Here is a 13,104-nt window from a genome sequence, read left to right as displayed (position 1 = left end):
TAAAAAAAATAAAACAAAGGAAGCCTCCAAAAGGCTAGCTAATCAGTTAGCTAAAATAACCCCATTAACGTGTAGCCTGTTGTTCAATCAGATCCTATAAGAAAGTGGCTGTCGCTATCTTTTAATCGCCAAACTGTATAACAAACAGAAACGAGAAATGATTCGTGTATGGTATGTTGAATTACCAGGCAACAATAACCTAGTGAAGGCACAAACGTTGTTTAACATACTCTGTAATGCTTTATTTTTGTATTAGGCTACATTGTTGCATAAACCGCAACAGCCGACATCAAATATTTGGTCAGACAAACATAACAAAGTCTTGTCATAAAATGCAAATATCCTCTCGCTTACCTCTTTAATTAAGTGTCGAAGGGACTCATCTTCACTCATTCCCCGAGAAAGAGTCCGTTTTCTCGGTGTCCCCACTTTTTCCAACGACCCGGAGTGCATTATTAAAAATGTAACTGCTACTAGTTTAATATTCACGGTTTAAATGTATATTATTGATGTATAGCGACGGTTATGCTTGGAGCCTCCCTTTGTTGAAGGATTACGTTGCCAGTATGCGAAACATTGGAATGGAGTCTCGCCCTGTTTGTGGGAGGCTTTTACCGAGGCTAACGTGCAACTGGGCGTAGCGTCCTAGTCTCAGTGGTTGCTTCACTCAGTCTTAACCATGCTCTTTAACTTTGAATAGGCTATATGGGTAACTGCGAACTAGGCTATTTTGTGTGGCAGAATCCCAGTTTGTCGACTTTGCCAACCTCTAATGTCAGAAATTGCTACCAACAGGTATGACATATGCACGGCATGCAGGCCTTCCATTTTCAGAATAATGCTAAAACGCACTAAATAAATCCCATTTAAGGAAACGATGGCGAAATGGGTAGTGCGTGCCACCTTTACTTCGCCGACATGTTTTGTGCTACTCAGTCACGTTGGCTACATTGCAAAATATTTCTGATGGACACATAAGAAAAGAACTTGACCAAAGCTTTCACGCTCGAGACTATTAATCATAGCCTGTAAAACTCGCCTGATTTTCGTTCCATTTTGTGACAATTCATGATAAAATGCAAAATCTCTTAAAGGTACAGGTACAAAATACATTTTAGAAAAGTTTATAAAGTTCAATGAGACAAACGCTCTTTTAAGTTAATGAAAATTACATCATCCCCAAAAATGTTCCAATCTTATCAGTTTCATTCATTTCTATAAATATACTTTTATAAAAATACCTTCTATGTAGCTGAATACTCAACCAACTGAAAATTCCAACTGAGACCAGCTGGGTTCTAAGACAGTTTAAGATGTGTTGAAAGCTGGACAAAACTGGTAAAGCTAGAAGAGTAAGCTGGTGGTCAACTGGTAGATTAGTTGACTATATCAGCTGGTCAGCTGGTGAACAACTGGTTGACCAGCTTAAAGTGTTGAAAACACAGTTTAAATCATCTTAACCCTATTTTCAGCAGGGTAACACTGGACTACAACTCAAACCATATGGTGTTATTATTGCTATGGAGAGACTGTAATCCATATCAGTTTCATTTCTCCTTAAATGGAATAAAGCTAAAAGAAGTGTACTGTTGTTTTTGTTTCGGTAGGAGGGATTGTCCCATGAAGAAAAGGAGGAAATTACAGACGCATACACACAGGATGACCAGGTAACACTTTCCTAAGAAGTACCTAAAAGAGCCTGCAGAGTTCTGGAAAAAAAGGTTGTGTGAACAGATGAGACCCAGATTCACTTGTATCAGAGCGATGGCAAGAGCAAAGTGTAAAGGCCAAAAGGAACTGCCCAAGATTCAAAGCATATCACCTCATCTGTGAAACATGGTGGAGGGGGTGTTATGGTTTCGACGTGTACAGTGCCGTGAAAAAGTGTTTGACCCTTCCTGATTTCCTCTAATATTGCACATTTGTCACACTGAATGGTTTCAGATCTTTAGAGAAAATGTAGTATTAGACAAAGGCGACCTCAGTAAACACAGAACACATTTTAAAATACATTTTTTCATTAAATACATTAAAATAGTAATCAAACACCCATATGACCCCTGTGAAAAAGTAACTACCCCCTTAATCTAAATAATTGGTTGCACAAACCTTAGCTGCAATAACACAATTGAATGCTTCCTATAATTCGATATGAATCCTTCACATTGCTGTGGAGGAATTTTAGCCCACTTTAGCGAACTGCTTTAATTCAGACAAATTCATAGGTTTGGTATACAATGATCAAAGGCAATTCCAGAAGAGATGAGGAAAAATTGTTGTTGAAATATATCTGTCAGTCTGTTTAGCTGTTTAACATTGCAAAATATTTCTGATGGACACATAAGAAAAGAAAACCTGACCAAAGCTTTCATGCTCTAGACTATTAATCCTAGCCCGTAAAACTCACCTGATTTTGAGAGATCTTTGTTCCATTTTGTGAGATTTCATGATCAAATCCGCATTTTGACTATATAGGCTGGTCAGCTGGTAAAGAGCTGGTCGACCAGTTTAAAGTGTTGAAAACACAACTTAAATCATCTGAACCCTATTTTCAGTATGGTAACACTGGACTACTGCTTAATCCCCATATGGTGTTATCATTATTGTTATGGAGAGAACATAATCCATATCAGTTTTGTTTCTCCTTAAATGGCATAATGCGAAAATAAATGTACTGTTGTTTTTGTTTTGGTAGGAGGGATTGTCCCATGAAGAAAATGAGGAAATTACACAGACACACACACAGGATGACCAGGTAACACCTTCCTAAGGTGCAAAATACATTTTCAGTTTTTAAAGTTCAATGAAACAAATGCTCTTTTAAGTTAATGAAAATGAAAATCCCCAAATATGTGCAAATCTTATCAGTTTCATTCATTTCTATAATATACTTGTATAAAAATACCTTCTATGTAGCTGAATACACAACCGGCTGAAAATTCCAACTGAGACCAGCTGGATTCCAAGATGGGTTCTAAGACGGTTTAAGATGTGTTTTTGACACTAGCTGGACAAAACTGGTCAAGCTAGAAGAGTAAGCTGGTAGATTAGTTGACTATATCAGCTGGTCAGCTGGTGAACAACTGGTTGACCAGTTTAAAGTGTTGAAAACACAGTTTAAATCATCTTAACCCTATTTTCAGTATGGTAACACAACTCAAACCCCATATGGTGTTATCATTATTGCTATGGAGAGATCGTAATCCATATCAGTTTCATTTCTCCTTACATTACATTACATTACATTACATTATTGGCATTTGGCAGACGCTCTTATCCAGAGCGACGTACAACAAAGTGCATACCCATAACCAGGCATAAGTTCGCTGAAAGACCCTAGAGGGAAGTCCTTAAATGCCATAATGCTAAAAGAAATGTACTGTTGTTTTTGGTTTGGTAGGAGGGATTGTCCCATGAAGAAAATGAGGAAATTACACAGACACACACACAGGATGACCAGGTAACACCTTCCTAAGGTGCAAAATACATTTTCAGTTTTTAAAGTTCAATGAAACAAATGCTCTTTTAAGTTAATGAAAATGAAAATCCCCAAATATGTGCAAATCTTATCAGTTTCATTCATTTCTATAATATACTTGTATAAAAATACCTTCTATGTAGCTGAATACACAACCGGCTGAAAATTCCAACTGAGACCAGCTGGATTCCAAGATGGGTTCTAAGACGGTTTAAGATGTGTTTTTGACACTAGCTGGACAAAACTGGTCAAGCTAGAAGAGTAAGCTGGTAGATTAGTTGACTATATCAGCTGGTCAGCTGGTGAACAACTGGTTGACCAGTTTAAAGTGTTGAAAACACAGTTTAAATCATCTTAACCATATTTTCAGTATGGTAACACAACTCAAACCCATATGGTGTTATCATTATTGCTATGGAGAGATCGTAATCCATATCAGTTTCATTTCTCCTTACATTACATTACATTACATTATTGGCATTTGGCAGATGCTCTTATCCAGAGCGACGTACAACAAAGTGCATACCCATAACCAGGGATAAGTTCGCTGAAAGACCCTAGAGGGAAGTCCTTAAATGCCATAATGCTAAAAGAAATGTACTGTTGTTTTTGGTTTGGTAGGAGGGATTGTCCCATGAAGAAAATGAGGAAATTACACAGACATACACACAGGATGACCAGGTAACACCTTCCTAAGGTGCAAAATACATTTTCAGTTTTTAAAGTTCAATGAAACAAATGCTCTTTTAAGTTAATGAAAATGAAAATCCCCAAATATGTGCAAATCTTATCAGTTTCATTCATTTCTATAATATACTTGTATAAAAATACCTTCTATGTAGCTGAATACACAACCGGCTGAAAATTCCAACTGAGACCAGCTGGATTCCAAGATGGGTTCTAAGACGGTTTAAGATGTGTTTTTGACACTAGCTGGACAAAACTGGTCAAGCTAGAAGAGTAAGCTGGTAGATTAGTTGACTATATCAGCTGGTCAGCTGGTGAACAACTGGTTGACCAGTTTAAAGTGTTGAAAACACAGTTTAAATAATCTTAACCCTATTTTCAGTATGGTAACACAACTCAAACCCCATATGGTGTTATCATTATTGCTATGGAGAGATCGTAATCCATATCAGTTTCATTTCTCCTTACATTACATTACATTACATTACATTATTGGCATTTGGCAGACGCTCTTATCCAGAGCGACGTACAACAAAGTGCATACCCATAACCAGGCATAAGTTCGCTGAAAGACCCTAGAGGGAAGTCCTTAAATGCCATAATGCTAAAAGAAATGTACTGTTGTTTTTGGTTTGGTAGGAGGGATTGTCCCATGAAGAAAATGAGGAAATTACACAGACACACACACAGGATGACCAGGTAACACCTTCCTAAGGTGCAAAATACATTTTCAGTTTTTAAAGTTCAATGAAACAAATGCTCTTTTAAGTTAATGAAAATGAAAATCCCCAAATATGTGCAAATCTTATCAGTTTCATTCATTTCTATAATATACTTGTATAAAAATACCTTCTATGTAGCTGAATACACAACCGGCTGAAAATTCCAACTGAGACCAGCTGGATTCCAAGATGGGTTCTAAGACGGTTTAAGATGTGTTTTTGACACTAGCTGGACAAAACTGGTCAAGCTAGAAGAGTAAGCTGGTAGATTAGTTGACTATATCAGCTGGTCAGCTGGTGAACAACTGGTTGACCAGTTTAAAGTGTTGAAAACACAGTTTAAATCATCTTAACCATATTTTCAGTATGGTAACACAACTCAAACCCATATGGTGTTATCATTATTGCTATGGAGAGATCGTAATCCATATCAGTTTCATTTCTCCTTACATTACATTACATTACATTATTGGCATTTGGCAGATGCTCTTATCCAGAGCGACGTACAACAAAGTGCATACCCATAACCAGGGATAAGTTCGCTGAAAGACCCTAGAGGGAAGTCCTTAAATGCCATAATGCTAAAAGAAATGTACTGTTGTTTTTGGTTTGGTAGGAGGGATTGTCCCATGAAGAAAATGAGGAAATTACACAGACATACACACAGGATGACCAGGTAACACCTTCCTAAGGTGCAAAATACATTTTCAGTTTTTAAAGTTCAATGAAACAAATGCTCTTTTAAGTTAATGAAAATGAAAATCCCCAAATATGTGCAAATCTTATCAGTTTCATTCATTTCTATAATATACTTGTATAAAAATACCTTCTATGTAGCTGAATACACAACCGGCTGAAAATTCCAACTGAGACCAGCTGGATTCCAAGATGGGTTCTAAGACGGTTTAAGATGTGTTTTTGACACTAGCTGGACAAAACTGGTCAAGCTAGAAGAGTAAGCTGGTAGATTAGTTGACTATATCAGCTGGTCAGCTGGTGAACAACTGGTTGACCAGTTTAAAGTGTTGAAAACACAGTTTAAATAATCTTAACCCTATTTTCAGTATGGTAACACAACTCAAACCCCATATGGTGTTAACATTATTGCTATGGAGAGACCGTAATCCATATCAGTTTCATTTTTCCTTAAATGCCATAATGCTAAAAGAAATGTACTGTTGTTTTTGGTTTGGTAGGAGGGATTGTCCCATGAAGAAAATGAGGAAAGTACACAGACATACACACAGGATGACCAGGTAACACCTTCATAAAGTGCAACATACAGTACTGTGCAGAAGTCTTAGGCACCTGCGTAACGTTCTGTACACAAGATTCTTTAAAAAATAATTAAATGAAAGGTCCTAAATAAGCGTACTATACATTTTACATGACATTTTATTAATTTGGCAGGATAGTTAAAAACTGAATCAAATCAATATTTTTTGTGATCAGACTTCGGCGTTAAAACTGCATCACTTCTCTGAGATATAGAACAGCAGGACAGCATTGGCTAAAACAATCAACAGGGAGGTTGTTCCAAGCATGTTGGAGAACTTGCCACAGTTCTTCTGCAGACTTTGGTTGGCTCCTTGCTCCTGATCTCAGACAGCCTTGATCAAGTTGTTATGTAAAATGTAGCTAGAAGAGCAGGCTGCTGGTCAACTGGTGGACTAGCTGTTCATCAAAACTGAAAATGTGAATATCCATTACCGAAGGAATTCCATCCTCTAGCTCTTTTTGCGTTACATCAAATTTCTTTGTGGTTATACATTTGGAACAATCACCACCGCCATCATCATTATAATACTTGGGCCCCAACAGTTCAGAAAGCACATATCTGAAAATTAAAAAAGCTCAGTGGATTTGGCTTCTACTCAACTTTCTTCTTTCTTTTCTAACAACAACCTGCTAGACCCCCATCAGTCTGGCTTCAGATCGGGCCACTCGACAGAGACTGCGCTCCTCTCCGTCAGTGAGTCACTCCATGCCGCACGAGCAGCCTCCCTCTCCTCTGTCCTCATTCTCCTAGATCTCTCTGCTGCCTTCGACACTGTGGATCACTCCATCCTCCTGTCTGCCCTGTCAGCAACGGGCATCTGTGGCACAGCCCTGGACTGGATTGAGTCCTACCTCTCTGGTCGCTCCTTCCAGGTTGCCTGGGCTGGTTCGGTATCGACACCTCGGCCCCTCGCCACAGGAGTTCCCCAGGGCTCAATCCTAGGCCCGCTTCTTTTTTCTCTTCACACTCGCTCCCTTGGCCCTGTGATCACTGCACATGGGCTATCCTACCACTGCTATGCGGACGATACCCAACTCTTTGTCTCGTTCCCGCCGTCTGATACGCAGGTTTCAGCCCGTATCTCTGCTTGCCTGAGGGACATCCAGAGCTGGATGGACAACCACCATCTAAAGCTCAACCCAGGCAAGACTGAAATGATATTCATCCCTGCTAAAACCTCTCCCCATCTGGATCTCTCCATTTCCCTCGGGGACACCACACTCACGCCGTCATCCAGTGCAAGGAACCTCAGTGTGGTGATGGACAGCAGACTGTCCCTCTCCGAGAACATTGTGGCGGTGACCCGGTCATGCAGGTTCTTCCTATACAACATACGGAGAATCTGCCCCTTTCTCACCCCCTACTCGACCCAGCTCCTGGTCCAAGCGATGGTTCTGTCCCGCCTGGACTACTGCAATTCCCTCTTGGCTGGCCTCCCAGCGTCTGCCATCAGACCCCTCCAACTCATCCAGAATGCAGCAGCTCGTCTGGTCTTCAACCTTCCCAAATACTCACACATCACCCCCCTGCTTACTTCCCTCCACTGGCTGCCTGTCATGGCTCGCATCAAATTCAAAACATTGGTGCTAGCCTTCCAAGCAGTTAAAGGGTCTTCCCCAGCTTATCTACAAAAAACCATCAGACCCTACACCCCTGCCAGACCTCTTCGTTCAGCCTCCACAGGCCGCTTGGCACCTCCCCCTCTCCGAACCTCCACCTCACCCTCACGACTACTGTCTGTTCTGGCTCCTCGGTGGTGGAACGAACTCCCCGTTGAGGTCAGAACTGTAGAATCTCTCCCCACCTTCAAGCGCAAGCTGAAGACGCACCTCTTCAAGCAGCACCTCTTCCCATCCCTCCCTACCTCCCTGTGAACCTTAATTGTTGTCTCTGTGACTTGCTTTGTGTATCGGTATTCTTAGTTGGCTAGGTAAGCAGTGTTTGGATAGTTAACTTTGGTCACTTTTGCTCTGTTTGTTTGTTTCTTTGTTCTCAAAAAAAAAAAAAAAAGGCCCTCGTCCTTATCTTTGTTGTACAGGTAGCAATTGAAATTGTACTTCCCTCTAGGGTCTTTCAGCGAACTTATCCCTGGTTATGGGTATGCACTTTGTTGTACGTCGCTCTGGATAAGAGCGTCTGCCAAATGCCAATAATGTAATATAATGTAATGTAATGGATTTATTGAATTCATTAGGGTAAGATACTTAATTTGAGTAGTTGAACAATATTTGCATTGTTGACATCAGGTGTGTCACTTATTCATATGCAAAAAATGGTTTCCAGATAAACCTGTAGTATCATGATACTGAAGTGGATGAGCCACTCTTATACAGAAAACATTAAATGGATTTGACAGTAACTCAATGTATCTGAGACTGAGTTTAGGAGACAAAAAATGATGTTATTTTCCTTTGCTATGGCACACATTTATTAAGGGTTGACAGTTTGTGCTGCAATGTAATTACATTATATATAATTGTAGCCTTTCTGAGATTCAACAGATTACACAATGATCTGTTGCAGAGGTTACATGTGCAGTTGTCAACTAAACCCATTAGTGTGGTACTCGCATGCAGCATGCACATCTGATATCCAATTAAATCCAGGAAGGTGCACCACGCCATGCTGCTAAATTGAGCTGTGAGTTCTTTTAAAGATAATGACACTCTGTAAGCCATAAGCTACTTTGGACCATTTTCCTTCTGTATACATAACCTGTCCATTAATGGATATTTAAATGACAAATTCCAAAGTTTATAATAAGTGGACAAAAATTACTACAATCTGTGAAATGTATTGGAACCTGCTGATAGTTTTAGTTGTCCGAATGAAACTTGTGCATTGCACTTTGTTATATGGTGCCATGAAAAATGATTTGCCCCCTTCCTGGTTTCCTCTATTTTTGCATGTATTTTTCATGTATTTAGACAAAATGCAATATTAGAAAAAGGGAAACTGAGTAAGCAAGCACAAAACACATTTTTTAATTAGAATTTTCATTTTTGTCATAAAAAATTATCAAACACCCATATCACATGTGAAAATTGTCTCCTTAGTCATTCAATCAACCAATTAACCAAATGTAATGGGTAGTTTGATTGAACACAGAAAGGCTTCATTGCAACTAGCCCTACTGTATCTAAATCTCACTCATATTGAACCTTACCATCAGACTGTAGTGACCAGAAAGTTTTGACCTATGCTATGATCAAAGCCATTTCTCAGCTGCTAAACTTACAGTGAGAGCCTTTATCTCCAAACGGAGAACACTTGGAACAGTGATGTATCTTCCCAGGAGTGGCCAGCTGGCCAAAATGACTTATTACTGTATGCAAATTGTCTGACCTATTTGATGAAATGCTATGTATGCCAACCTGCAGAGATATGGATTTGAATGGGGGGTTCTACACCTGGACAGGGGACCGGAATGTGGTATTTTATGAAGCCATTACCATGATAATGTTAAAATCAATATTTTCTTAAATTTACGCAATATGGAGAGTGGGCCGGATCCAAGTGAATACAGTGTTTGAAAAACAGAACTGTCTGTTTCAACACAACAGATTTTTTTTTGCAATGTACACTTGCTTCCTCATGTTGATTGTGAGAAAGGCAGTTATTGTTTATATCCTAGAAACTGAACACACTGGGTTCATATCCAGACTCAAAATACTGTGAATACTCAACATCAAGGATGTGTGAAATCAACGTAGAACACTAAACGTGGTACACCATATATAGGAAGGAGCATGGAGTAAAAACCCCCCATTGAAGAAAAAAGATTTTCTGTGGTATTTTCCATACTGATGTGTGAGTAAAAAGGAAATAATTCAGAATTGGGCCAAATGAGGCTAGGGTAGTAAATCATCATGAAATTAAGGTAATAGTAAGTGTCCATAAAAATTGTGCAATTAAGGTAACGTCATTGTCCACTGTTGTTACATTACATTACTGGCATTTCGCAGATGCTCTTATCCAGAGCGATGTACAGTTGATTAGACTAAGCAGGAGACAATCCTCCCCTGGAGCAATGTAGGGTTAAGGGCCTTGCTCAAGGGCCCAACAGCAGTGCGGATCTTATTGTGGCTACATTGTGGATTATAACCACCGAGCTTGCGTGTCATTTACCTTAACCACTATGCTGCAGGCCACCAATATGAGTGTTAAAAAAAAGATGATGTAATAATGACAGGTCTTGGTTTCCTCATATGACAGGATATGACACAAAGACCACAAATGTCCTAAACATGAAGTGAAAATAAAAATAATTCAGTAGGTTATATTATCTTACTAATATTTCATACAGTGCAGTATTTGGACAGTGGCACAATTTCTGGGGTTTTTTTTGGCTCTACTCCAGCACACTGGATTTGAAATGAAACAATGAATAATGAGGTTAAAGTGCAGGCAATATGTGAAGGAACTACATCTGTTTTTATGCATAGCTCCCCCATTTTAGGGGACCAAAAGTGATTGAACTGTTGGCATCTCAGCTATTTCTGATTAGTCAGGTGTATTCAATCAGTGCATATATAAGAAAGCTTTCAGTATCTCGTTTTGATTGCATGCTTTTGGTTGCCTTGTATTATTATTATTATTATTATTATTATTAGCATTTGTCAACATGAGGTGCAGGTGGCACAGATGGTGTAGTGGGTAGCACTGCCGCCTCACAGCAAGGAGGTCCTGGGTTAGAATCCCCGTCGGCCAGGGCCTCTGTGTTGAGTTTGCATGTTCTCTCCGTGTTTGCGTGGGTTTCCTCCGGGTACTCCGGTTTCCTCCCACAGTCCAAAAACATGCAGATTAGGCTGATTGGGGAGTCTAAATTGCCCATGGGTATGAGTGTGTGCCCTGCGATGGACTGGTGACCTGTCCAGGGTGTATTCCTGCCTTTCGCCCAATGTATGCTGGGATAGGCTCCAGCCCCCCTGCGACCCTGTTCAGGATGGATGGAACATGAGGTGCAGAGTTGTCAATGACAGGAAGCAATTATGAGGCTGAAAAACTGAGACATCAGACATAGGCTAAACAATGAGTCTACCAAATAACTTGGGGAAAAAATATCATTAGGAAAAAATGTAGCATTGGTATATGTTCGGGGTCATTGCCTTGCTGTGGGATGAAGTGCCATCCAATGAGTTTGGAAGCATTTGAGTGAACTTAAGCAGATAAAATGCTTATGTATCCATTTTCATTGTTTCATTTCAAGTCCAATGTGCTGGAGTGCCGAATAACAGAAAGTTTTATTGAGTCTTATACATTCTGTACTCGTTCTCGTCTGCCCTCTTGTGGTAACATATATATTAAAATGATTGAAGTGACTTCGTAATACGTTTCTGCTCGACACTTGTCAGGACACTATGGACATGTTTATGCATTTATCCTGTGCTAATGGTGCAAATTAAATGAATTTCCGTGGTAAATTGACATTTACGTCAGACAAAGCAGGATTTAGCACCATCGAGATAGAACACTCTGATTACAGGAAGTTTGCAAGAGGTCTGCGCAGCAGCATGGGCTCTGACCTCAACGCAAGTGACGTAACGCACCAGACTGTAGACGCAGACGCAGACTGTTAAGAAGTGAAAGCATCCAATAGAAATCTAGCAACCGAATTATAACAAGATGGCGGAGGTTGTTGAGCTTCAAAAACTGAAGGTGGGAAACTCAATTCTAAAACAGATTGTACTTTTACTCAGATAATGCTCGAACCAAACTGTATTTTCAAATATCATACGAATTAAATTATTCTGCTATGCTTGATAACCTGGTTTTACTCAATGAAAAACAAATGAATCGAAACACCCAACGTTTCATAGCTGTTCCATCTACGATAGCTTAGCTCGCTAACGTTGTTAGACTAACGTTTGTCAGTGTGACCAGTTAACTAACTATAGCCAACTAACGTGAGGCATCTTCGTTACTGTGCTGGACTTGAAATATTAGCTACACGTTTTGCAAATGTTCAAAGTAACGCAGACGTTAGCCTATCCGTATCTAGCTAACGTGATCCTGTGATATGTACACTACACGCAAGTTAACGTTGGAACTAACTTCGCTATTTACCCAGCTAATGTTAGCTAGCTAGTTGCTACTGATATGTAGCTAACTACACAATGCTAGGAGCTTGGCTAACAATAATCTCTAGCTTTTGTTTCCCAATAGTCTGTGTTTACATGGTCACCCATCAAAATACTGGTCCAATTAATTTGTTTCTGACGTATTACTTGTTGCTGGTGCAGAATTGATGCTTTGAGGAAATCGAAAAAATACGCGAATACATGTGGTAATGAATGAAAGAACTTGGCTAATGTTGGTAGCAAACATTTCCAGCACTGTTGACGGCGTGTGGCATAAAGGACGTGTTAACGTTACCTACCGTTTCATTATCATTCCACGGCAAGTTGTATTGATTGAACATGGCTAGTTTTATTAATTGAAAGTTACTGACAAGTGCATGTTTTGTTGGGAACATTGGTTAGCTAATGCCCAATAACGATAAATTCGAAGGCGTAGCCTAACTCGATTCCTCTGGTTTAGGTTTATACTCTGTAGATAATACATCTGTGGTTGGCTTATAAAGTTTAGCTATCATGCCAAATAGCTGTGTTTATCTATCTGTAGAGATGTTGACCAGTTGCCGCTTCACAACAACAGCGAGATTGACTGAATGCCTTGTTCAGGAGAACTTCTTTTGGATTGTACATGCGGCAAGCCCTCATCCAGTAACTGGAGATGGAATTAGAGTGCGGCTAGGGTGACTGTTGTTCGTGTATTCTTCATCTCCAGTTGGCTGAACTGAAGCAGGAATGTGCGGCCAGGGGCCTGGACATCAAAGGGAACAAAGGGGAGCTGATCGGCCGGCTTCAGGCGTATCTGGAGGAGCACGGTGAGGCGCCGGCGCTCTGCATCCGGCTGCATTCACACTGGTGCGCCGG

General features: G+C 40.0%; 1 protein-coding gene across 11 annotated transcripts in view; it reads left to right on the top strand.

Moving 5' to 3' along the window:
- Nucleotides 1-690: 690 nt before the first annotated feature.
- Nucleotides 691-13,104, top strand: part of LOC133109918 (SAP domain-containing ribonucleoprotein-like) — a 33,768-nt gene continuing 21,354 nt past the window's right edge. The window contains exons 1-6 of one of the 11 annotated variants that reach the window (XM_061219663.1): nt 691-795; nt 1,608-1,667; nt 4,805-4,864; nt 5,504-5,563; nt 6,084-6,143; nt 12,956-13,055. In XM_061219663.1, the coding sequence (XP_061075647.1) occupies nt 706-795; nt 1,608-1,667; nt 4,805-4,864; nt 5,504-5,563; nt 6,084-6,143; nt 12,956-13,055 (430 nt within the window). In that variant the 5' untranslated portion in view covers nt 691-705. Of the gene's footprint in view, nt 796-1,607; nt 1,668-2,695; nt 2,756-4,099; nt 4,160-4,804; nt 4,865-5,503; nt 5,564-6,083; nt 6,144-11,689; nt 11,825-12,955; nt 13,056-13,104 lie in introns of those variants that run through there. The other 10 variants (XM_061219662.1, XM_061219664.1, XM_061219665.1 and 7 more) reach the window with 10 other exon arrangements.

The sequence above is a fragment of the Conger conger genome, chromosome 14 (genome assembly GCF_963514075.1).
Source record: "Conger conger chromosome 14, fConCon1.1, whole genome shotgun sequence".
Taxonomy (NCBI): domain Eukaryota; kingdom Metazoa; phylum Chordata; class Actinopteri; order Anguilliformes; family Congridae; genus Conger; species Conger conger.
The sequence above is the reverse complement of the archived record's forward strand: the minus strand, read 5'-3'. Positions and strand labels throughout refer to the sequence as shown.